Raw genomic sequence first — 26660 nt, 5'->3', positions numbered from 1 at the left:
AGGCATGGCTTGTGTGTGCTGCATATTTACCAGCAGCTGAAGCATAAAGCTGCTCATTGATCCCACCTTTCATCACCTTTTTTTGGGGGGGGGGCTATTTGTAGGCTATTATACATTTTCATCCAGAGCAGAAATTTCCAGCCGATTTTTTCACCCTGAACTCTTGCAATATATTTATGTAGTGAGGAGCGCGTGGTGCGCTGACTGAGTGCGCCGCTGAAGTCCAGCGGATTTCTCTGGGAGGACGCTGCTCTTTGCTTAGTGCACCTGTGGACGCCTGCAAAAAATAGCCCAGTGGACGCCTTTTGTGTTTCTATTTTTTATTTTTTATTTTACCAAACGTGTTTTATTATTAGGTTATTGTTTTTTTTATCTGCAGCACAAAGCGTCTATCGGATGCACGGCTGGCTTTCCAGCAGTCGGAGAGCTCTGGTCAGATTCAGCACCACATCAGCTTTGGACAGCTCCGCGTGGATGGGCTCTGTCGGTCTCCGTGTCTCCAGCAGCTCCTAACTACCGGCAAGAATGGCATCGCAGGGTTTCTGGTCTCTTGGCGGAGATAATGCGGGGGCCAATAATACCGGGAGTCAGAGCCCCAGTACACGTGAGTGGCTTTTTGTTTTCAAACCACCTCTGATGGACCGGCAGCTCCAATTCCAGTGCATTGTCTCAAGCCGGTGCGCTGCATTTGGTGTTACTGCCGCCGAATGATAATCCAAACAGGCCTGCCGTATCTATAGTCGAAAACATCTGCTTTTACACCTTTTCTTATTTTCACCCTGCAGGATGCAAGAATTTCGTCTACAGAGCTCTTTTACTGTAACTTGCATGGCGCTTTTTGTGTTTCGGCTTCTATCTTAAAGTTGGACTCTGAACCTGAAGCCTGTTCGTCATTATTTGATTTATCCCCTCTCTGTTCCAGCCAGGGCTTGGTGCCAAGCGGCGGCCCAGAAATTATCCGGAGGAATTGGATCGAAATTATGTGGTATGTTGGTTCACAGCAGAGGGAGTGGGGGGGTTGGGTTGGGTTGGGTGGTGGCGGGGGGGAATCTATTTGGGCGACGCGCCCGTTATCTCCACCATTAGGCCTACCCTATAGCCAATTTACAGCCCGGCCTTGTCGACAGGGTAATACAAAAAAATATATATCTCAATGCTATTTTGTGATGTTCAAAGCGCTGCTCAATGTCGGGGAAGTGGAGAAGCCCGCCGAGCCGGCCGCCAAGCAGCCGCCGGAGACCGAGGCTGCTGGCACCTGCGGCTGCAACAAATCCTGCAACTGCACCAAAGCTGCTGTGGTTTTCTCCGACCTCTATTCAACAGGTACAAAAGCATGCTGTAAACCTGGATATTAAACCGTGTCGGACTCCTGATCCGTCTCATTGAGTCACAGCTTGGCGTTGCCTTGGATTTGTGTGATTTATTCAGTGTAAAAATGCCATAAACATTCTTTTTTTTTTTTTTTTTTTAAATAAATGGAAACTCACCCGGCAATATATGCATTACATATTACATTACAGTTTGCAAATCGACTTTTATGTCATGTATTGTTCTTTAAAGAGGTGATCCGCTTTATTATTTGTTGTGAATAAGGCTACACATGATAAATAAAATGGAAACAAATGGCAGAATATATGTCTATGTCTATTTGGATGAAATACATCAGTGTCTGTAGGCTATCCATTCATTTTGATTTCATAACTGCAATATTCAGGTGGTTATGGTGACCTTTTTATGTGCAGTTTTTCCGTAGAGGTCACCTTCAGCAGCGTCGCAGAAACTTCCAAAACTCTCCTCAGTCAAAGTCCATTTTTAGACCTGTAAAAAAATATTACGAAACGTGGACTTTTTGTCCTGTTTGTAGGCCTGCAGGATATTTTTATACAGCTAAAAAAAAGCCTTCACATATGCATCTTAATGTTGCATGAAAACGTTTTTAACGGTTTTAACGAGGCTCCTCTCCACAGACACATGAATCACAAAATGTCCCCCTGCTGCTGCTTTAATTCATGAATGTATTTGGTTATTTCCAGACCTGTTACCTGCTATGGACAGTGACGCCAAAACAATGACCTTCCTGCAGGAAGTTGTGGATATTTTACTGGCCTACATCGTGGAGTCTTTCGACCGGGACACGAAGGTTATTGATTTTCATTATCCTAACGAGCTGCTTCAGATGAACAACTGGGAGCTGCAGGGCGAGCCGGCCTCTCTGGATGATATCTTGATCAGCTGTCGCGCTACTCTCAAATACGCCATCAAAACAGGTCAGGCCTGGATGTTGGGTACATGCTTGCTAAATATAACCTGCTTTATTTCTGACTTTTTCAAATGTGCAAAAAAAAAAGCTGTTTCAGTTTGGCATGTTAGGAAATATTCCCTGCTTTAACAGCTGCACCTTTTTAAATACATGTAGGCCGAATATCCGGCCTGCTGCCTTTCTATGTGTTAAATATGTCGAAATCATAAAATGCATTTGATATCATGAACAGAAATATTATACAAACATATATAGGGGGAACTAACTCTAAATAGCACAGAGACCTAAATTATAACACCGAAAAATTAAAATAGTATATAATATAAGATGATAAAAATAAATCAGAAAATCACTAAATGGCTGATACAAGGTGAACACGACAATCTTTCTTGAAGGATATACTTCAAACATGTACATAGGGGCCTAGTGAAGACAGAATAAAACAAAGGAAACAGCCTGTGATTAAAAAAAAATAATAGATGATGTCTATCAAAAATCAACCTGGAAGTTGTCCTCCTCCTCCTCCTCCTCCTCCTCCCTCCTCCTCCTGACCACCAGACCGATGAATGCAGTGACGCAGTAAATCTGGTTCACCAAGTGGGAGATAATAAGCTAATAACCAGGCTCCATAGGCCAAGACCATTAGTCACATTCACAGCACAACACAGATTTCACCCCAAAAAAAAAAAACATTTAATAAACTACATATAACAGATACAAGCACATGTTTTAATTGGGTATGTATCAACAATTATAAGGTTATTGACTGTTTTTACTATATAGTCATAACGTCATTCCCTATCTGTCTATACACCACCGTCCACTTGTGGGAGGAGTTGTACAGAAGTTGTTGACAAATGCATTAACAAACTGCTTAAAACTACATCATAGTGTGTTATGAATAGTTTATTACAGTAAATGTCTATATACTGCTTATAAATGCTAAATCGGAAGGGTTAAAGGAAAGTGTTACGTTGCATGTTTAAAATATAAAATAAAAGAGCATAAAAGTGTCAAGCATTAGAACATGCATTATGAATCACCTTGTTTAGGAAACATTAAGTTTTAATTGTTTAAAAAAAAAATCCACATTCAATTTACTTCTTTTCAAAGCGTCTGTGTTTTTGATGTAGCTTGTATTATAAAATAGATGTGGGAAAACTCAATTTGGGCGTGTTTATACCCTCTACTAAATTCCTACTACATTTCCCATGCAGCACCAAATGCTTTCGTTATTTGTCAAGATGACTTAAAACGTCACTGCAGCTGCATTCCTAACCTGCAATTAAAGTGTTTAGAAGATGACAGCTTCTGTGCCTTTTGCACTAAACTCAGCATCAACACATAAAAAGCGCATTTTAATTTTCCTTTCATGAGATCAAATGATCAAATTGCCGTCTCACACACACCCTTCCTCTCTCATTTTGCCTTTGCTCCTGTTCCTTCAGCCCACCCCAGGTACTTCAATCAGCTCTCTACAGGATTAGACATGGTTGGACTAGCAGCTGATTGGCTAACATCCACTGCCAACACCAATATGTAAGTATGTGGCCCATGCTTAATTACGATTAAAAATGGTGATAATGATAATGACAATGAATTCCATTTCCGGTCCATCCATATGCCGTCTGCACGGGCTGATAGTGGCGTCTTTTTTTTTCACTCAATCATGGCAAATGAAAAGGGTGAAATGAAAGGCAGACCCCCTCCTTACTCCCCCACCCCCCCTGCACCCCTCCCACCTCTGCCTTTTATCCCTCCCCCTCATGTCCAATCTCTATTGGGATTCAAGGGTGGAAACTTGCCCTGAAATTAAATTCACACTAATCTGAAGCTAATTTTGGTGTGTGTTTTTGGGGTGATAAGCTCTGCAAGAGTCAGCCTTGCCAACTGTGAGGCCCCGCAAAATAAGCCTGCTGTTGACACAGGGGGATTTTAAAATTACTGCAGCTAATAAACCATGTATTAGTAGAAAGATATATCACGGGGCGCATGCGGGAAATGTACTTTTTTAGTGCAGCCACGATAATTAAAATGTGAGACTTCTGTACAACAGAAAGCACATTTGGGTTTATGAAATGTGGCCTGCGACATGCGGAAAAAGAAATGGAAGCTGGTACATTTTGTTCAGAAGCATCAGTACAAATTTGCCTCTTCAGAAATGAAGGTGGAGCCTTTACAATCGACAATAACTCTACATGTTTAGTACACAAAATATTGGTTTTTTTTCTTCAAGAATTTGAATGATTTACTGGCTTATCTACCTCTGAAAGAGCCGTCAATTTAAACACTCTAAACACCCATACTGCAGGGATAGAAATGTCCGTTTACTGGCTATTTTTCTGGGATGATTCATGGAACGTTTTGTGTAACCAACACCATGTGATGCCCCTTGTGTAATACAGGTTCACCTATGAGGTGGCTCCTGTCTTTGTGCTGCTGGAATACGTCACTCTGAAGAAGATGAGGGAGATCATTGGCTGGCCGGATGGGCGAGGAGATGGCATTTTCTCTCCTGGTATGTAAGGCGACGCCAATCCCACCACCCCTCTGTTTCCCTGAAAATGGAACTGCCTGTGTGTGTGTGTGTGTGTGTTTGTGTGTGTGTGTGTGTGTGTGTGTGTGTGTGTGTGTGTGTGTGTGTGTGTGTGTGCGCGCTGTAATGTGTCAATTTGCATTTTGATGATATAAATGGAACTCGTTTCAAACCCAATTAGCATAAAATATTTTTTTCCAACTGAAGCCTCCCCTTTCTAGTCACCCTCCAATCTTTAATTTCTCCCATGCTTTTCTGTTTGACATGTGACAAGGAGCAATCATTGGAGAATTTGATGACAAAGACTGTGATTGGCTCTGACATTGTGGACAGTCGGATGCAGTGCCATCCCTCTATACGCTCTCGATATGCTGTAAACAAAGGATTTTTGTTGTTTGATTATTTCAAACATGCATAGACATTTTTAAACTCTGTTCTGAAGCGCTGCATCATCCCTGTGACACTTGCCAGTTATGACACCGAGTGGCTGGAAATGACTGAGCCATGTCTGTCCTCTAGGTGGGGCTATTTCTAATATGTATGCCATGCTGCTGGCTCGCTTCAAGATGTTTCCTGAAGTGAAGGAGAAAGGAATGTCATCTGTTCCCAGACTGGTGGCCTTCACATCCGAACATGTAGGCATTTGTTTTCCATTCAATTGTCAATATGTGCCTTATTGAATCAGATAATGAGCATTGAGCACTATTTGAACAGTTTTCTTGAATCAAAAGTCAAAGATCTTCCTCTCGGCTGCAGGAATTACTAAAACTAAATAGTTTTGCACATTAGCTGTGGCTGTGTGTTTGTGTTGCGCTAATATAAAGTGTGTCAGACGCAGAAGGACACAAAGTGACTGGTGTTTCTGTCACATTATATGTCACCTCCTTCATCCTTAAAGGTCATTTGAAAAATGCTGTGGGCAAAAAAACACAACATCAAAGCTGTTTTGTACATTTTTTATATATATATATATATATATATATACCCCCCTCCCACTCTCTCCTGTAACCTGGAGTTAAACACAGACTCTCTTTAATTTTTTCTCTGTCATCTTTCAGAGCCATTTTTCTATCAAAAAAGGTGCGGCAGCTCTTGGCATCGGGACAGAGAGTGTGATCTGCATCAAAGCAGATGAAAGGTAAAGTCAGCCTCGTATTGAATCTACTTTTACTCCACTACATTTACACAACAGCTGTAGTTACTATTTACTTTGCAGATAAAGATTTGACCTAAAATGACACGCGGTAAGCTTATAAAAGATCAAAGAGCGAACCAACAAAAAATGAGTGTCTAGTTGGGGCCCTTTGTCAATTTTCAGATGTCTGTGAGAGCCATTTGCCCTCTCCACTTCTCATTTAAATAACAGTTTGTGGGCCAAAGAGGTCAAATTATTAAATATGTCACAAATAACAGCAAAGATTTGAAAAAAATTCCCCAAAAAATGAAAACATTTCTGTAGAATCTTTTTTTCTCTTCCATTAAATTTGCGCTGACAGTTTTGTTATCATTACTTAATTCCTCATGGGGGCGGCAGAAACTACGCACTATAGCTTTAAAGGGGAACTATGCAAGTTTTTTTTAGCTTAATTTACCTTAACTGAACAGCTTCGGAGTCATTGGAATGGTTATATGACTTTTTTTTCGAGTTGAATGGTGGTCGTCTCGCTTCCCCCTAGCGCCTGTGAGCAGAAAAGAAGCAGAAAGCTAGGAAAGCATTGTCAGAGGAACAGAGAAAGAGGAAACGGCAGACTGACCGAGCGAGGAGTCAGACACAAGTAAACATAGGAGCTGCCAAGTATCTATTCCGAAGCTGTAGGGGGAGCTCTATAGAGAAACCTGCCAGCAAAAAGCGATGGCCAAAACTGCTTGGCGCCTATTTAAGTAGGATTTTAACTGCAGGATATTAACTTGTAATGGAGTATTTCTACAGTTTTGTATTGGTACTTTCACATAAGTAAATTATCTGAATACTTCAACAAACAAGTCAAGATGCAACTGAAACTTTTTTTTCTATTGCAGTGGTAAACTGATCCCAGGTGACCTTGAGAAAAGAATACTGGAGGCAAAACAGAAGGTAACAGTATTAACATAGCTATAAATACTAGAATAAATAAATAGTGCAGATTTCACTTCATACAGCCTGATTTATTGGTATTCAGTCGACTGAAACCGCACTGATGATGAAACATATTTGCATTGTTATAAGCTGCTTTTAATTTACGAGGATGTTTTGTTTGTGCTTCTGCAGGGTTTTGTTCCTTTCTTTGTAAGTGCAACTGCTGGAACAACAGTGTACGGAGCTTTTGACCCTCTCATCGCCATTTCTGACATCTGCAAAAAGTACAACATCTGGATGCACGTTGATGTGAGTAAAACAAATTGACTTTTTGTGTGGAATCTGCATAAAAATCTCCTGTTGCCTCATTTAAAAACTCTACCCAAAACATCCGTGATGCACGATATCTCTCCACAGTAGGGGTTTTAGTGAAGGAAAACACAGAAATACTGAGCTCACCGGTGAGTTTGACAAATCTATTATGTCTGTTTCGCCTCTAACTGCTGGCGTTTGACCCAGATAGGAGCCAGCCATTTCCTATCTAACACTGGGGATTAGAAAAACTGGAACAGAGGCTGTAAATCATCTCCTCCCCTGACTTTGCCATCATGGGCCCTCTCACTGAAGGAACTCTATCCATTAATGAAGGTGATTTAGTCCTGACAGGGGGACACCTCTATTAAGAGACATAAATGGCCTTATCTATCATTCCTCAAATGGCTGAAATGGGAAAAAACACATCCTGCTTTTTAGTGTTGAGGTACTGGCTGCTTTTGTTTGGATATGTGCTGTTGTGGATGCAGCTTCCCATGGAATAAGAGTGTTTGGTGGCCATCTTAACTCTCAGTAGTAAACATTATGAGGTCTGGAAATCCAGTGATTTTTGAAAAAAACAACAACAAAAAAACTTCTGACATTTTTGAAAGCTGACAATGGTGCCAATGTTTAAACTGAAGCATTAGACCCTCATTCAAAACTAAAACTCCTCAATTCTTTTTATGATTCTTTTTTATTTAATTCTTCCAAATATTTTCTCGATGAGTTGTTTGGTCTATAAAGTGTCAGAAAATTGTGAAAATGTACATATTATGCTCACAATTCTTAGAATTTAAAGGTCCAATAATATATTTACTGTAATAAATCCCAAAATGACCCCAATGTGTCATCCGATATTAAGGAAACATGCTAAATTGAAATACTATATTTTCTGACAACAATGCTAATGAACAGCATCAACGGAGATAGATTCTACCCAAAAAAACGGCATGTTTCTAACAATTGCGTAACCAGAGACGTTAACATTACCAACCCCGGGTAAATATTAGAGATGTATTTGAAAGATGGCGACAGCTTAGAGCCCAAAAGGACACAGAGTTGGCTAATTTCCTCCTGAACAGGTAAGCATTAGCTTCAGAGTGATAATCGCCGTCACTCTCTCACTTCTCCCTCGCTCACTAGCTCCCCACACACACACATACGGCGACTCGACACACACACATCACACATGCACACACCAGGGCCCCAGTATAACCATCAGGCCACTTGTATGCTACGGAGAAAGCTCTGCGTGGAGCCTCCGGCAGCAAAAAAACACCGCTGGCTAAACTATTTAAAAATGCCGTCTCTCGCTAGCAACGCAGTGATCAGTGACGCTTCTTTCCGACCAATCAGCAGCCTGCAGGGTTTCACGTCACCTTCTCGGCTCGCCTCAGCTCGCTTGGAACCTCAACTGAGCAGGTACTAAAAAAAGTACCTGTTAGCAGGTACCAGGTACTTTTTTTCGTAATGGAAAACCAAAAAAGGCGAGTAGAGTCGAGGCGAGGCGAGTAGGTACCATGTAATGGAAAAGCGCCATTATATAGCTAGAGAACCCGAGTTGGTTACTCGCAAAAACATATGAGACACAGCCGGCAGAAGTGATCCCGACTGGTCCTGGCTATCGCCGCCATGCTAACCATGCTAACTGCTAGCTAATGTTACCAGAAGACCAGACAAGCGGGCAACGGCTGTTAACAACGTGTAGCCTGTTAAGCGACCGTAGCCGACAACAGTGAGTTATTTTAAGTCAAGAGAGGGGGGTTATAAATCGGGAAGAGAGGACCGTGAGTTTGCAGTGTGTTTAGCGATTGTTGCCATAATACTAAGACAATAAAGTGTGCGTTCAGTCAGGTGGAGAGGATGGCAAGGTAGTGGTATTTTTAGCGGTTCTCACCGTAATTCTAAGCCGAGGAAGTGTGTCTGTCCATCGGGTGGAGAGGACAGCGAGGTTGTTGTGTTTTTGGCGGTTCCTACCGTGATTCTAAGCCGAAAAAGTGTGCCTGTCATTTGAGCTCCGCATGAGCACGGACTTTGATGACCAGCATCTAACGTTAGCTACTCCACTGTGCTGTGAGACGTAATGTCTGGCTATGTGAGACAATCGTCTAGCAACATTGTTGTGGATGCTGGGGTCTCAGCCTGGCAACCAACGTGAACTTAAAGTCTGGGGAGGAGGGGCCGGGGGAGATGACTCTCTCCAGTATTTTGAATTTGTACTGCAGTAACTAGTTTCAACACTAGCTATCAGTATTACATATTATATATGTATGTATATATTGCAGCTTTAAATTTGAGTGATTCTTATTAGAAATATTTGTTTATGTCATGTGTTTATGAAACCAATACTATTATGCAAAATCATAATCATTTTCAGATTCTTTTTTTTTAAATCTCAAATATTGATATTTGGTTTATAAAAAACAGCATTGTTCTGGCTTCAACTCCAGAGATTTAGTACAGAGATTTTGTAAAAGTTGGGGAACTTGAAGAGACAGATTTTTAAAAGAATGCTCAAAATCAGAGCAGCAGAGGCTGAGATATGCTGACTTTTGCTCCCTAAAACTACTGTTGATACTATATTTATCTTAGCGTATTCATATCTACCCTTACTGTTTATTTTTCTACCTCTATAAATATGAACATTACAGCTTTATGCACTTCTAGTTAAATGCTAAACTGCATTTTTGTTGTCTCAGTATCTCAACCTTTATAATAAAGTTGAATCTAATCTAAAAAAAAAAAAGAAGCAATTTCCCACAATGCAACTTGATTTTGACCCAGGGGTGTCGGACTGGGGGTGGAAAGGGGACTGAGTATCCAGAAAGCCAAAAAGATGCTAAAATGAATAGCAGTGGATGTGGGGAGGGGCCCATAGAGAATGTCTTTCTACAGGGCCCAGAATCTTGTGCTACTTCCCTGTTTAGACCCTCCACACCTGCTAAATGTGCATCACTCTTCTCAAACTTGACAAAGCTCTACCGGAGCAACAGAAGACTTTATACAGCTGTTTTCACAGGCTGAGTAGTGACTTGACTTTGCAACTAAAATCAGTGAAATGTCCCTCTAATCAAAGGTTGAACTTATATGTTATTTGTCATCTGTCTGTCCTGTTAGGGTGCGTGGGGAGGAAGTCTCCTCATGTCCCGGAGACACAGGTGGAAGCTGGATGGAGTTGAAAGGCAAGTGACATTTTTTTGGTGGGGTGAACACAAAGTGACAAGAAGCTAATGAGCATTTGACGTCACGATGCACTGTGGTTGTTTTCTGTTTGCTGCAGGGCCAATTCAGTAACATGGAACCCACACAAGATGATGTCAGTCCCTCTGCAGTGTTCAGCCCTGCTGGTCAGAGAGGAGGTAGGCCTCATCGTCACATATTACGTACATGTGAATATTTGTTTGTTTTCTTGTGGTTAATAATACACATTGTGGATGCAATTTCACAGGGTTTGATGCAGAACTGCAACCAGATGCACGCCTGCTACCTGTTCCAGCAGGACAAACACTACGACCTGTCCTACGACACCGGAGACAAAGCGCTGCAGTGTGGACGCCACGTAGACATCTTCAAGTTGTGGCTCATGTGGAGAGCTAAGGTAACTGGGACACGTGCTCTCTTGCTTATATGTGCATATGTTCTTTGAAATGCAGAATGATTTTGTAGTGATGGACGTCCTTAAGTTATGCCTTTTGTAACTTATGTAGTACTTATGTTATGCCTTTAATGTGTGATGTCTGCCTTTACTTATTACAAAAATAGTAACACCAGTTTTTTTCCTCAAAAACAAATATACATTTTTTTACTTTTAACTAATGCAATTCACAGGAAAGAAAATAGAAAACTTGATGTGAGTGAAAAATATTTTGCCGTATTGTAAAAGTTCAACAAAAGTAAAGATTTACCTAATTTCATTGGAGTCAAATTCCTATTTTGTCTTCTATTCAAGTCTTGGATATTCAAGCTTTAATGTACTTGCTTTGATTTTGTTTTGGCACTTTTAATGTTGCTTTTTGACTTGATTTTTTTTTTAAACATTATATATGCATGACCGATGTATTAGTGTCAAGAGACTGAATTAAATGAACATTTTGGACGTTGCTATCCAATTTTCCTGCAGAAAAATATGATTTGTGCCTGTCCCTACTCTTCTTGTTTAGTTGCCGAAATAACTTCAGTTTTACGATAACCACGTAATGCTCATTAGTCTAAATAAACGTTTTAAATCTAACAGATTCAAATCTTTTCTTTGGCAGGGCACCATTGGGTTTGAGGCTCAGATTGACAAGTGTTTGGAGCTGTCAGAGTACCTCTACAACAAGATCAAAGACAGAGAAGGATACGAGATGGTCTTTGATGGGAAAGTACGTCCAGATTTTACTTTCACTCTCCGCGTGATTATTCATCCGCATAATCAGAGAAAAGTAGCTCACATTAGTCCCTAATGCTTCTTATACCCCTGTGTATTCAGTGTCATTATGGGTGACTTGATTGACACGCAGTGTGCTCTTGCTTTGTGTTGGAAGAATGCCATTTTTACCTCTAGCTGCCAATATAATGTGCTGCTATTATGTTTAATGAATTAGCAAAATGGCCTGAATTGCTCATATGCATATGAATAGCACTGTGTCTGAAATATCCTCTACAGAGCAAAACTACAACAGCCCAAACATATGTGGGTATGATGGGGTTATTAAGCTAAAAACTCTTGTTATAAAAGGAGTGCTAGGACACCCAGAGTCATTTATAGTAAAAGCTCTTTAATACTTAAGGCTTATTGTTTCCTGTTCAGCCACAAAAGGCTAAGAGCATCATAACCCAGAGAGTGGTGGGAAAAAGCCAAGTCCTCTGGGCATCGGCCCAGGTGTTCATTTGTCCGTACCTCCCATTGAGCCATTACATCAATCTGATGTTGAATATACTACGGCCGAGCCCTCTCAGGCTGAATAAATGAGGCTGGTGTGCATGGCTAGTCAGCTGTTAAATGCTTTATAACCCACAGACAGGCAGGCTGCTCCAGCAGGGCTTCAGATGCCAAAAAATAGAGCTGTGTTGGCCTTCAGACATATAGAGAGTATCTGAGGAGGAGGCAGCTACCTGTCTGATGCTGGGAACACCTAATGGATTTCCTTTTTAGCTGTGGAAAGCCATTTTCAAACACAATCCGATCTGGCATGGAGAAATGGATGGGCTACGGTTACTTTCAGCACTTTTTTATTTTGAGGTAACTGTAGGATTTCAGGCAAGGATGATTAATAAATATGTGTGTATACATATTCAATTCAATTCAATTCAATTCAATTCAATTCAATTTTATTTATAGTATCAAATCATAACATAGGTTATCTCGAGACACTTTACAGATAGAGTAGGTCTAGACCACACTCTATAATTTACAAAGCCCCAACAATTCCAACAATTACAGTAATTCCCTGTATAGATATATACAGTACACATATGTGTACTGTATATATCTATATGTTTAAAGTTGTAGGTATAGGTATATGTAATACGTGTTTTCACAAACATGTCTAATTGTGTTTAGAGCTGGGTGGCATGTTAAAATTATCATTATATTAATATTCTTCCAATATTTTTATATGTCCCAATATAGTAAATGTATGCAAATGCATGCACATCTATTCATTAAATTGATGTTAAAACCACTTATTTACAACTTTAACTACAAATATTGTTTCGTTTTCATTAAAATGTGCTTGTAATTATTTATATGTGATTATAACATCCCTCAAATTATTCCAATATCTTACATTTTCATTTATTGAAAAATTAGACAATTCCTGGTGATTGTAATACTACCACTTCGGGGCGCCAAAGGCAAGAAATGTTTAAATTCAAAAAAATAGTGGCTTTAATTATAACAACAGAATTTGTTTAAAACAATCATATCATCATGATACAATCATAGTCTGTAATATTGAATGATTCCCTCTTAAGTCTGCATGTTTTGCATTATGTGGCATGTTTATTCCTCTCATCTCTGTGTTCCCACAGCCTCAGCACACCAACGTCTGCTTCTGGTACCTCCCTCCTGGGATCCGCTACATGGAGGACAAAGAGGAGCGAAAGAAACACTTGCACAAGGTTGGTGAGCGGAGATAAGAAGGCTGACTATAATATCTACTAAAAACACCTTTCACTGCCCTACAAGCCTGTCATTACTATCCAGCTTGACCATCATATGTCCTCCTCATTAGGGACAACACGTATGCCCACTTATACTCGGGATAAAAAAAATACTTCGTAAATTGTGACAGTCTTTGGGCGCACAGGTAGCTCACCTTGTTGAGCGTGCACCCCGTGTACAAAGGCTCAGTCCTTGCTTTTGTGTTTTACTACCATTTACTGTAATTTATTGTGCTTTTTATGATTATTGATTGTTATAATGTATTTATTTATTTACCATGTGAAGCTCTTTGTGACTCTGTCCATGATAAGTGCTATATAAATAAACTTTACTTGCTTACTTACTTATCGCAGCGGCCACGGGTTCGATTCCAACCTGCAGCCCTTTGCTGCGTGTCATTCCCCCTCTCTCTTCCCTTTCCTTTCTTAAGCTGTCCTGTCAAATAAAGGCCTAAAATGCCCAAAAAATTATCTAAAAACAAAAAATTTGTGGCAGTCTTAAAATACAAGATACACTGTCACAGAGGGAGGGTATCTGAGGCCTGACTTAGTCAGTGAGGCTATTCAGTTAGTTAAAGTGGCGGCCATTCAGAGGATCCCAGCAGCAGGGGCATACTAATTGACAATTAGGACAAACAGATGGTGTACGTGCCAGCCATACAAAGAGCTCTCTTTCTCTGTAAAACCATCCACCATAAATAGTTTGTCATATCAAATCAAATGGAGAGATTTCCTTTTGTTTTCTAAAGTTTGATTGAAAAAAAACCTGCAGTGGATACGCTTCACTGAAGTGTTTGGACAGCTCACGCTTTTTCCACAGACTCTGACACTACGATTGAGGGATGATGTAATGTTGCGGAAAAAGTCTGAGGGAACGTTCCTTAATTTCCACTTGTTACTTCTAAAGGATAACTGGAAAATTATCAAAAGACTGATTTGCAGCTGCTGATTGATTATTTTACAGAAACCGCAACAGGACACCTGCAAGTGATTTAGAAGGAATAAATGACTACAGAGCTACAGCACTGCAGCCTTTACTGTAAACCCAGTGGTGGAGGAAGTACTTAGATCCTTTACTTAAGTATAAGCAACAATACCACAATGTAAAAATAACTCTGTTATGAGTACTAGTCCTGGATTGGAAATTTTACTTGACTAAAAGTACTCAAAATGGCCCATTTAAAAAAAAAATCTAATTTAGTCTAGTGTTTGTAAACTGCTTGCTGTGTAACTTCATATGTACCCCATCAAACTTTACATTTTGTAGTTTCTTTGAATGATATTTTGATTGCACACTGCAGATTGTTTTAAGAAGGACTGACACTCAACGTTTTCATACTTTCTAAATCAATTATTTACTGCCAGCAGTGTTCATACTGCATTATTCTCACCTATGGCAGTTATTTTAATAAGAAACGTAATGAGAGAAAATGGCATAAACATCAAGCAGTGATCAGTCAGTCAGTCAGTAGGCAAGATGTCTGAGTGTGCAAGGACGGATTGAAGAGCAATCTAGAGACGGATTTAAAGGAATAGTTTGACATTATGAGAAATACACTTATTCACTTCCTTGCCGAAAGTCAGATGAGAAGATCAATACTCTCTGAATGTTTGTCTATTAAATTTAAAGGTGGAGTCAGCAGCTGGATAGCTTAACTTAGCATAAAGACTGAAAACATGGGGAAACAGCTAGCCTGGCTCTGTCCAAGGGGAACACACAGCTCAATCTAGAGACACAGCTCCCCCTGGAACATCTATTATGCTCACAATTCAGACTTTAAATGTAAAAATACTGACCCTACAACTCATTTCATTAGCCATCTAATTTGTTATAGTAGTAGATAGACCTACTCACCAGCCCAAATGAATTCATGCTGTATTATTTTCTCTTTCAGGTGGCTCCAGTGATAAAGGCCAGGATGATGGAGTACGGGACAACCATGGTCAGCTACCAACCACAAGGAGACAAGGTCAACTTTTTCCGCATGGTGATCTCAAATCCCGCCGCTACCTTCCAGGACATCGACTTTCTTATTGAGGAGATTGAACGACTCGGCCTGGATCTATAAGACTCATCTCACCAAGTCCTCCTGTACTTTTCCCCTTGAAGGATGAATTGTTTGTCGTGAATGTACTGGTAAACTTTTTATTTTCTCTCTCTTTCCTCCAAAGTCACATATTTAAGAGTATATTTGAGGAAAAAAAGATCTACAGATATATCCATACATTATGTATTGTAGCTTTGCCGTGGACTAACTTGGTCCAAAGCTATGTAAAAGTGCTTTTGTCTGCCTTTCCTATAGTGTAGTAGATTTCAGAGTAGTGGAAGTGATGTAACTTTATATGTACTTTTTGTGATATGAAATGCTTGTGCAATAGGTCGATGAGGAAGAGTTTTATTTTAATTTAATTTTATAATTTAATTATTACTCTTTTGCCGAGTATGTTGCCAAACGTGGTTGTGTTCTATTGTAACTTTACATTTTAAACTTCTGGTTTAAAACAAAAAAAGCACTTCACCTTACCTCAGCTTAATTAACTGCCTTTACGTCTGCTCATACTACTCCAAGCAGTGATCTTTGGATAATATTCTCTTGACTGGTGATGCATAGCAGCATGTTAAATAAATATCCATACCAGAACAGGCCGTCATAGGAATTTTGAAATATGTACAAAATAAGGCATTTCCATCATAATTACACAACAGCAAAGTCAATTCAAAGCATTTATTAAGGCGTGTGGTTCCATCGTGCATCACATTGTCTTTTGACAGTTTGGTCTGCAGCTTATGATGCTAATAATTGCAGCTTATTACTTCTAATACTTTCTACTCTTTTTACACACACACTTCTTTCTAGTGTAATTAAGGTGGTAAAGGCTTGTTGAACCCATTTTGTTTGACGTCACCAGCTACATGCACATATAAAAATGGATACCATTTCCAACCAGGCTGTGTATTTAGCTTTGCTGAGTGTGCTTTACATGTTGTAGTGATGATCTAAAATGAGAGTATTAACATTACAAGTAAGAAGAGTATTACAAGAGGTAACATTACCATTTTCTTTATTTGAAACCCCATTTTTGCTACGATTAACCAACATTTGTTTAGCCATTCAAAGTATTTGGAGTTTTTAATTGCCTCTCTTTATATTAGTATTAATTGTTAGTGGCGGAGTCCTCCTTTACCAACCGGAATTCAAATTGCATGGACACTTAATTTGACCTAATGGATCAAATTGTGATAACACAAAGTATCATGTCAGAGTGTGTGGCACTCAAAACTAATTTAGTCATCATCTTGTTTTTTGGGGAATTATTGTGTATGAGAAGCAAGGCTGGATTACCAACTGGGCAAATTGGTTAACTGCCAAGGGGCCCCTGGCCCTGAGGGGCCACCAAAGTCCTGAGTTTACTGCACGTCAACTGGTTTTGAAATTTGCCAAATTGAAGAACAATATCAACAGGCCCTGCATTCTTAGCAAAGGTTGTGGCCATGTCTTCTAAAGTTGTGTTTCCACAAAGCAGTCCAGTTCAGTCCGGTCCAGTTCAGTTCGTTAAAGTTGTGGATAGTACCTGGTCCTTTTTTTGGTACCACCTCGGTCGAGGTTCCAAGCGAGCTGAACCAATACTAAAAAGGTGGAGTTAAAACAATGCAGACCAATGATTGGTCAGAGGGAATCCTCACAAGTGCGACACGCGGCATCCTGCACAAACCCCACCTACCAAAGAGCGGTAGGTGGGGGTCAGTAGCGGCCCAACAGAACATTCTTGCCCCTGGGCCTACTGATGAATCGATCCAGCCATGATGGCAGGCTTTTTGGGCCAGTGGGCATCACATGACAAGCAATACCGACTGTGGCCACAACTCCAAAATCCCCTTGCAGCCCATCATTGCGCCTATCGGCTCTGTCACAAACACTTGCTGTTATCACAATACAATTTTAAGGATTAGAACTTTAAAGTTGTAAATCGTCTCATCTACAGTAACATGACAAGAAAAGCTATTTGTCAGGGGTGTTTTTGGATGAGCAACTAAAGAAAGATTGAGGATCTTACAAAAACTGGGAATGGGGCAACAATGGTGTTTTGTCTGAATATTGGAACTTCACCAGACTTGCAGCTACTGCATACCTGACATCACTTGCACTAAATCATCGGGGAAGGAGGAGCGTCCCTTAGCTTTGCAACTGAGATTCCTTCTTTATTCATTCACAAGCAATATTCGAGAATGGGTCCAATCTATATACCCTGCACAATATCAAAAGAAACGGTGAATTGAAGTGTATAATAGTTAACGATAACCAAGTTTGCTACTAGTTAGCCAAAAACTAAAAACATGCTTACGGTAGGCAGGTTAGTTGATGGAATGTGAACCCTGATTTAACAAGCAGAGGTTCTGTAGCATTTTCATTAGAAGTTAGAAAAGCACAATTTGCTCAACACGGTCGCTCAGTGTACAATCACTTTTGATCATAGATTGTAAATAGTATTTCAAGATGTCCTAAGTACATATCTTTGTGTATACATAAGTGTATATAAGACATATAACCAGAGACTATTTGTGAGGTAAAGTTATTCATATTTTCTCTATCTCCAATATAGATTACCTGTATTTTCATCCTGTTTGTCCAAAAGGCTTTTCCTGTGTGTGTGTGTGTGTGTGTGTGTGTGTGTGTGTGTGTGCGCGTGTGTGCGCGTGTGCGTGTGTGTGTGCGTGTATATGTACAGTACAGTATGTATGTCAGATACTTGACTTGGTTTGTGGCTCTTCTAGCTATTTCAAGGAAAACGTGTTTCAGTGACATGGCTTTAAAGAAAACAGATTTCACTTCGAATTAACTTGGTGATTGGATTTTAAGTGAATATGCAAAGCCATTCTGACTCTGAAGCCCTGTGTTTTTTGTGCACAAAGTAAATACTTGACGGTATGTTAATGTGCCAATGTGTACCTTAGTGTGTTTGTAACTGTGTTGCCTTAGTATAAATTTGCCAGTATTGTCTAGTTTTCCTCCAAAGAGGAGGTTGTGCACTTTAGAGTATACTACATGACTTAATAACGTGCAATGTCCAATGGTTGTTTATAAGTTGATGTTAAAAAAAAACAAAAAAAAACTCAAAAATGTAACTTAAGCTCTTTGGTCTGAATGTGACATGAATCAAGGGTCTGTTCAAAATCAAAGCATTTAATTTTTTGCAGTGTATTGTATTATAATATATATAAGTTTTACTGTATTACGTCCTAACAGAAATTAGCCTCCAAACCATACGACCACATAGGTCCGTTGTTCCTACCCTCGAATACAGTGGTTCTCAACCTTTTTGAGTTGTGACCCCCCCAGAATAATGAGGTTGTTGTTCACGACCCCCCAAACCCCTCGACAACGAGAGAAAGAGGGTTAGGGTAAGGGCCAAAAAAACGGTGTAAACAGCTGTTTCTACACGCCTGCCCCTGCTGATTTTGAGTAATTTTTGTGAATGCTCTGATTAATAAATGTAAACAAATAATACTTTGCTTTAATGACAGTTTAGTTTTAGTTTCAGCAGCTAGCACCTAGCCTTGTCCAATGTGCTCCAGGCTCTGTGGCTTTTTGATGCATTTGTGACTTTTTCTCTCCCCGTGACCCACATTCAGACCCCTTTCTGTGTTCCTGGACCTCCCGATTTACACATGAAGCTCTAAATATAACACATGAAATGTCCCAAACTCACACAGTAATGTCAAAACCATTCCCCAGTCTAGAATATGTTATTTCATTTTTTTGTCCCCAACCATCTGGCGACCCCCACAAAATTATCTCGCGACCCTTTGGGGGGTCCCGACCCCCAGGTTGAGAACCACTGCTCTAATACTACCCATGGGAGCCTTTCATAATTTGGCCTCCCTAGCATTTTTAAACATGTGAAACAGTTGCAGTTTGGTTAGGTTTAGGCACAAAAACGACTTGGTTAGGTTTAGAACAGGATCGAGGTTTGGGTTTAAATCAGTACATTTGTTACGTTACTTCATGTCATGCGTTCGTTCATTAGGTGATTGCGCATGTGACGGAGAATGTGATGTCATTCCGTTTGTTATGTAAAGTTGAAATGACACGTTGTTTACTTTTATTTTTAAACGGGACACGGACACCAGTCTCCTGGGTAAAAGTCCTATTTGTTTAACCCTTCCACCCGTCCACCCTTAACAGACTTCCGTCTTAATACCACATTACATGACTTCCTGCTTTGCTGTCGTCATAATTACTATGGCCTTTAGAGGGCGGAGACTAACATTGAAACATAAATATGGGTTGTAATTGCTGCTTGTACAAATGACCTATGGGGCCGTTTTTTGGGGGGAGGACAGTCTCAGAGTTTAACACACTTTTAAGATTTATTAATCCAAATTCTGTTTCCAGATAAAAAATTTCGTACACACTGTGACACAGACGACATCAGATTTATTACAACGACACAGGAATCTCGCTACGGTGGTCTCGGGAAAGCCAGACATTTTATTCTCTTGTTGCTGCTGCTGCTAGACTTGCTTCCTTTGCACGTGCATGCACTGCCTTGCCTATCCAGCTTGTTTGATATCTCCTATCCTATATATCTATTTCTATATATATACATATATACATATATAAAGTCTGTGTAGCTCCTGTAATTAGCTTTAGTGTCCGACATATAGCTTTAGCCTGTAGATCAGTGCACTGTCGCTCTAGCCTTTACATGTGATTCTATGTCTTGTGCTTCCTGTAAAGTTTCTCCGTGCCGCAAGCATGCTAACCCCGCCAAGCATTGTATTCCTCTCCGCGCTTGATCTGACTATCTCTATCCTCTGTCTTTTCTTCCTCTGCTTGAAGACTGTCGCAGCTCAGAACGTAGAGTATTATATATATATATATATATATATGTGTAGTCCCTCAGCATGTCTCTATGAAAGCTTTTCTCTGCTCTGCAACTTTTCTACCTTTTCTCTCTTTCTCTTCCGCTTCGCTCTCTGGTAGCAGTGACGACGTATCCTCGTGCGCTTTCCTCTTAACGTTTCTCGGCTGCCCGCTGTCGTTCCGTTTGCGTGTCTGAGATGGTGTGTTGACTCGTGTCATGGTGCAATAACTGTCACTGTTTCTGATTTTGTTTCACCAAGGCCCTTGACTCTATGGGATGTATGAGAAACAGAATCAACAGGATTTAGAATTGATTGTCCAAAAACTTGTGTCCAATGCAATGTTGTTAGCTTTCATCACACAAGTATAGAAACAAATACCCTGGTTTCTTGCTTATGGGAAATATTGTTTGTTTATGAGAATAATTACAATCCCTAGTACTCAGAGTGCAGTTCACTTTCACTAAATATGGTATGATTTTGAATCATATATTCTGCAAACTGTTGTGCTAGCTTCTCTCAAACATTCATTTTGTCCTGAACTATATGTTACTATTGAGAAAGTAGAAATAAATATTGGTCAAAACAAAGATTATTGGAATCTTTTCTTCTTTCATTTCATTCTTGTAACATTACCAAAGCTAACTTTGTTGTGCTTCATACTGTGTAGGCCAAAAGCATGGTGTTATGTGAACAGAAGAGTTTAATTTGTTTCATAAACTGGTGAGAAGGTCCTTGAACAACAACGTGGGACATGAAAAGTGGCACTTTCACAGCACTACAGGGTAAGGATGTATCAGCGGTGCCAGTATTGGTCATGTTTATATCATCTTTTTCTGACCTCTTCTAGTCACGAAACAGCACATCAGCATATAAAAAGGGTTTGTAATCATTGTCTATAGCAGCAACAGTTCTGGATCCAAACTCTACTTAAAAAATGCACACATCTATAATAACATGCAATTGAATACAATAACCTTTCAAAACTATCTAACTTTTCTTTATGAAGTTTAAAATGTTACAAAACATTTTTTAGTTTGAAAGAAAATACTACCTTAACAAAATAACAGATTATGTACAAGGTAAAACATAAGAAACAAGCAATAGTTTATTTATATTGCACATTTCATTTCAGGGGAAATAATGTGCTTCACAGAAAATTTAAGGTCATTAAACATAAGCTACAGGTAGAGATGCATGCTTGGTCTTAGTAAACAGATTAAAACTAACATCACAAACTTGGGAGGGATTTTAGATTCCATCCATCCATCCATCTTCGTCCGCTTATCCGGTGTTGGGTCGCGGGGGGAGCAGCTCCAGCAGGGGACCCTGCTGGAGCTTTAAATCAGAAATTTAAATCCTCGGATTTAAATTTAAATTCTTATTTTTAAAACATATTTTTTTTCACATATTTTAATTTTGAAAGATGCTGAAATAATCATGCTTTTATTACCAGCCGCTTTAAATGACCTTGCTCATCCCTACATCAGAGATTTTCTTTCATTTAATGTTCCAGCATGATCACCAAGGTCCTTTAATTCAATTAATTATACACTTTTCCTATATAAAAGTACCGGTGAGAGTGCATTCTGTTTTTATGTCCCTACACAAGGGCATAACTTTGGGTTCAACATTGGTGGGGGGGGGTGGGGGTGGGGGGGTTGAGATTGGGTATTACTGTAAAAGAAGCAACAAAAACATCAAAAAGGAAAAAGCCAAAAACTTTGGAAAAAAAGTCAGCAAGGCAACAACATTTTTTTATCACGCCCATAAATTACATACATTCGAAGGGTAAGATCGCTCAGTATTTTTCGCCCATTAAGGACCTATCTTTTTAATCTGGATTTTATTTATGAGTAATGTTTTTAGCATTGTATGTTTTATTGTTGTAATTTTAAATATTGTTTGTTTTTATTTAACTTTTGTACTTGAATGAATGAAGTTGAGTGGCGATACTAACAAATTTAAACAAACAAAACAGAACAATTCAAACATGCACGAGAAAGGAGATTTTATCATGCATTCAATACAACACCACACACTTAGTACAGATTTGAACACTTCTCTCACACAAAATATCAAAATAATGATGATAATTTATAATATCAGCACCACCGTTTTATGCTTCTGAGCTGCTTCTGTTGACAGCATCACTGGTAGGTTACTAACGTATCTCTAGATGGCACTGCTGCCCCACTGTTTAGTCATGAGAAAGCAACAGAAAGTGTATTTTTTACCTTTACTGAAAATAGGCATGTCCTGCAAATGGGGCTGGAATTTTTGGCATATAATGATTTTTCATTATTGTCTCTGTTATTTTTTACATTTTCCTCTCAATCATTTCTGATTACAACATCCATTTATGTCCAAATGAAAGCAGAAAAGACATCCCAAACTATGTGAAAGGTTCCCAGATGGTTTACATCCTCTTTCCCTCTCATACAGTTCACAGACGTAAACGCATACAGTAGATAAAGAGGAAAGTACCACATGGGTCTAATCGCCGTCCCTCTGACAAAGACTCAACCATCAACTGGACAGGGAATTACCCCATTTGTTTATTTAAGTGACACAAAGACCCAGATAAGAAAGGGAAATACACAGTGTGTTTTAAACAAAACATCTGGGCTGCACACTATTAGCTGGCTCTGAATGAAGGCGCTCAGAGTAAGTGGATGGTTTACATTACAAATATGACATGTAATCACCGTCAGTTAACTGTTTCAACACAGCAGCGTGAGATTTATTTTGCATGATGAGGTCCAAGATAGTTCAGTGCAGTCATTGGTCAATCCCCAACACTTTGGAGCTCCAGACTTTTAGCATTGTCTTACTGTTGAGTCTTCTGTAGACATGATTTCGGCATAGAATCTGGTTGACAACTGTACCTAATCATCTGTGGACCGGTTGTAGTTACCATGTTACAATGTGTTAGTGTGTACCTCTACCACAGCTTAATGGATATTTACCCTACACATGTGGGCGTATATTTTATTCATATATATATATATATACACTAACGGTCAAAAGTTTTAGTACACCCCAATTTTTCCAAGTTTTTATTGAAATTCATGCAGTTCAATGTCTTATTGTACTCTGAAATGAAAGATTAGAATAAATGAACAATTTAAGAAATCATGGAATCAATTTATGAACCAAAATGTATTCTAAATTTTTTACTCATCAAAGTAGCCCCCTTTGGCAGATGTAACAGCTGAACACACTTGTGGCATTCTTTCTACAATGGAAATCAAATATTCTTCAGAAAGTTCTTCCCATTTCTGTTGCAGAAGTTCCCATACATGTGTGGTACTTGTAGGTTGCTTTGCTTTCACTTTTCTGTCCAGTTCATCCCAAACCAGCTCAATGGGGTTTAAGTCTGGTGACTGTGCTGGCCACATGTTTTTAAGCTTACCATCTGGTTCTTTTTTGCTAAGGTAGTTCTGGCATAGCTTGGACTTATGTTTTGGGTCATTATCTTGCTGTAGGATGAACCCCTGACCAACTAGGCGCATACCAGAGGGTACTGCATGGCGCTGCAAAATGCTGTGGTAGCCATTTTGGTTCAGGGTGCCTTTCACCGACCCTGGATCCAGCAAAACGGCCCCAGACCATCACGCTTCCTCCTCCATGTTTGACAGTTGATGTCACACACTGAGGAACCATCGTTTCGCCTACTAGACGGCGTACAAAAATCCTGCGTGATGAACCGAAGATTTCAATCATTCCATAACACCTTCTTCCAGTCTTCAGTAGTCCATTGTTGATGTTTCTTGCCCAGGAAAGCCTCTTTTTCTTTTTCTGACGTCTTAGCAATGGCTTTCTTGCTGCAGCTCGACCTATCAAACCTGCAGCTCGAAGTCTTCTCTTTACAGTTGAAACTGAAACTTGCTTATTACGACCACTATTAAGCTGTGCTTGAAGCTGTTGTCCTGTGATCTGCCTATCACGCAAGCTGTTGACTCTCAGAAATTTGTCTTCTGATTCTGTTGTGGCTTTGGGTCTGCCAGACCTCTTCCTGTCAGAGTTTCCCCCAGTTTCTAAGTGCCTTTTGATGGTGAAGAATACTGTACTCACTGACACCTTGACTTTCTTCGCAATTTCTCTGTAGGAAAGACCAACATTCTTAAGTGTTATGATGGTCAGTCTCTCTTCCATTGTTAATTGCCTTTTTCCCACCATTTTTATGGCAACACACTACTCTGCTCACAAGGGTACAGTACCACAGTGTGTTCCAACAATACTGTTATACAAACAGATGGGGTTTGGACAAGTTGGAACACCTGTGGGAATTGGTAGCACCAACTTTCAAAGCTTGATCAACCTCCATTGCTGCAGAACAGCTTTACGTTGTTAACCCATTTCTTGTTCCCTGAAAAAGGCCTTTTTGTAAAATTCTGAAATGTACATTATTTTTCAGTTTTGGGTAACCTTACTTTTTTTTTTTAACCTCAGGCAGTTCACCACTTACCTTTGTACCATTTCAAGCTATTCATTGGACTTGAACTGCTAAAATTTCAATAAAAAACAAAAAAAAATGGGGTGTTCTAAAACTTTTGACCGGTAGTGTATATATATATTTCTTACACAAATTATTTTTTGTTTGCATAGTTGCAAAATCCTACATAGATATAACCAAATCTGTGCTAAAAGGCTCTAGATGGTGCAATATTAATCTAATTCCACATTATGAAACAGTTGAAGGGATCGGCAACACGCTGGTGATGTTGTATGTAAGGTTTGTCCTGATTGTGCTATTTAAGGAAAGGTTTATCCCTTTGGAATCTGTTGGATTATGAGATAGCTAAAACTACAGTACATCCTACGTTTATGAAGTTTTTTGTTGAAATTGTTTCAGAGAGGTGTTGTGTTTGTGGTGCTGTTGAACTGTACTGCATTATACCGGGAATATTTAGTCTACCCTTAATTATATAAATGAGGTTGGTAAATGGTGTATGGTACAGGTACAAATACGCTACCAAATCATTAGTTTTTGTTGAATTGAACATGAATTGGTAAAGCCAATGAACCACCATTTTTTGGAAGGACTCATAGCTAACTTAGCTAAATTGAACTGCAAAAGAGGAACTCTGATCCAAACCAAAATAAAAGATAAATGGAAATGATTTTAGAAGATTGGCAAGGAATAATCACTAACTCTTTTAGTTTGTATATGTGCTGTCAAATGCACTGACACATAAATGAATGGACAAAGCCTCAGATGCACAGTATGCACACGCACACATGAAATCATCACGTGAGCTATCCTCCCCACATGGGGAGTTCTACGATCCGCTCTTCTTGCTGCAGAGCCACATGGACACAAAATGACTTGTCAGCTCAGCCTCCATTAATTATCATCAAGGAATTACCTATGTGTACTCTTGACATCACATTTTGGTGTCAAGGGAGGGACCAAATTAATTTCAATCAAGCTTGACTGTTATCGTCCTGACAGGCAACTCCGTATTCCACAGAGTGTAAACATTTTCATCACTGCTTTACAGATTACAAATTAACTCAAGGAATAATAAGAATAACGACCAGGTCGGACATTTCTCAGAGATTTACGCTGCAAGTTCCCTTCCTGTCAGTGATCAGAGATGTTCCCACACGAGCAGTTTATCACCAGCGTCACCTGGATGATCTGCTCAGTGTTTTGCAGCAACCCCCGACCATGTGGCGCACATCATAGGCCTTTTAAAGCCCCGGCACACTAATCCTACATGTGATTACACAGAGAAACGACGAGCTGCTCAATCCAAACAGATAGGAGAAATGTAGCAAACATGCCATAAAGTTTAAGCTGAAGAAGTTACTCTTTTCTCAAACTTTGCGGTGATTTACGAGCAAACCAACAGATGGTAAAGTCAGGGTGGCTGGCTTGAGAGAGGCTTACCAAAGCATTTTGACAGAAAGACCAAAAGGATTCTCATGCTTCTATAAACGACTGAAGTCTTTCCTGAAAACAGACCGTGTAGGCCTATATTTGTGTGTGTGTGTGTGTGTGTGTGTGTGTGTGTGTGTGTGTGTGTGTGTGTGTGTGTGTGTGTGTGTGTGTGTGTGTCTGTGTGTGTGTGGGGGGCGGCTAAGCCACGCCAGATGTTGGTGTCTGTTGGAGTTGGTGGCGTTCACCTCACAGTCTGCTGAGCCGTACGTTGCCTGAACTCTGCCTCTGCCCTAATGTCAGCCCAGAAGCTGGTAGGTGATCCGTTAGTGTTTGGTTTCACTCTGACACTGCTCAGATAACACATGAAAGTGTGGTCACCTTAGGGGAGAGGCTGCATGCTCGGTTGACGGGCGTTATTTATCGGCCATCAAGCCAGGAGTTTGTTTGCGTTTCAGTGTGTTCCAGCTCATTGTTTTGATTTTTCTGCTTTAATTCGCTCTCATCGCTCTCATAAGTGTCGTTTTTCCAGACGCAGGACACAGCTGTTTTCAATGAAAAAAAGCTCTGAAAAACCCACTGTGAGCTACCTGC

General features: G+C 39.8%; 1 protein-coding gene across 1 annotated transcript; it reads left to right on the top strand.

The window, feature by feature from the left end:
- The first annotated feature begins 525 nt into the window (after positions 1-525).
- On the top strand, positions 526-15628 carry gad2 (glutamate decarboxylase 2). The gene is made up of 16 exons (XM_028569417.1): positions 526-604; positions 923-985; positions 1177-1323; positions 2034-2267; positions 3709-3799; positions 4666-4778; positions 5316-5431; positions 5855-5934; positions 6816-6870; positions 7045-7161; positions 10285-10349; positions 10448-10526; positions 10616-10765; positions 11424-11531; positions 13183-13272; positions 15210-15628. The coding sequence occupies exons 1-16, from the start codon at positions 526-528 to the stop codon at positions 15381-15383; spliced, it is 1761 nt and encodes a 586-aa protein (XP_028425218.1). The 3' UTR covers positions 15384-15628.
- Positions 15629-26660: the final 11032 nt, after the last annotated feature.

Source organism: Perca flavescens, chromosome 22 (assembly GCF_004354835.1).
Source record: "Perca flavescens isolate YP-PL-M2 chromosome 22, PFLA_1.0, whole genome shotgun sequence".
Lineage (NCBI taxonomy): Eukaryota > Metazoa > Chordata > Actinopteri > Perciformes > Percidae > Perca > Perca flavescens.
This window is presented reverse-complemented; position numbering and strand designations above follow the sequence as displayed.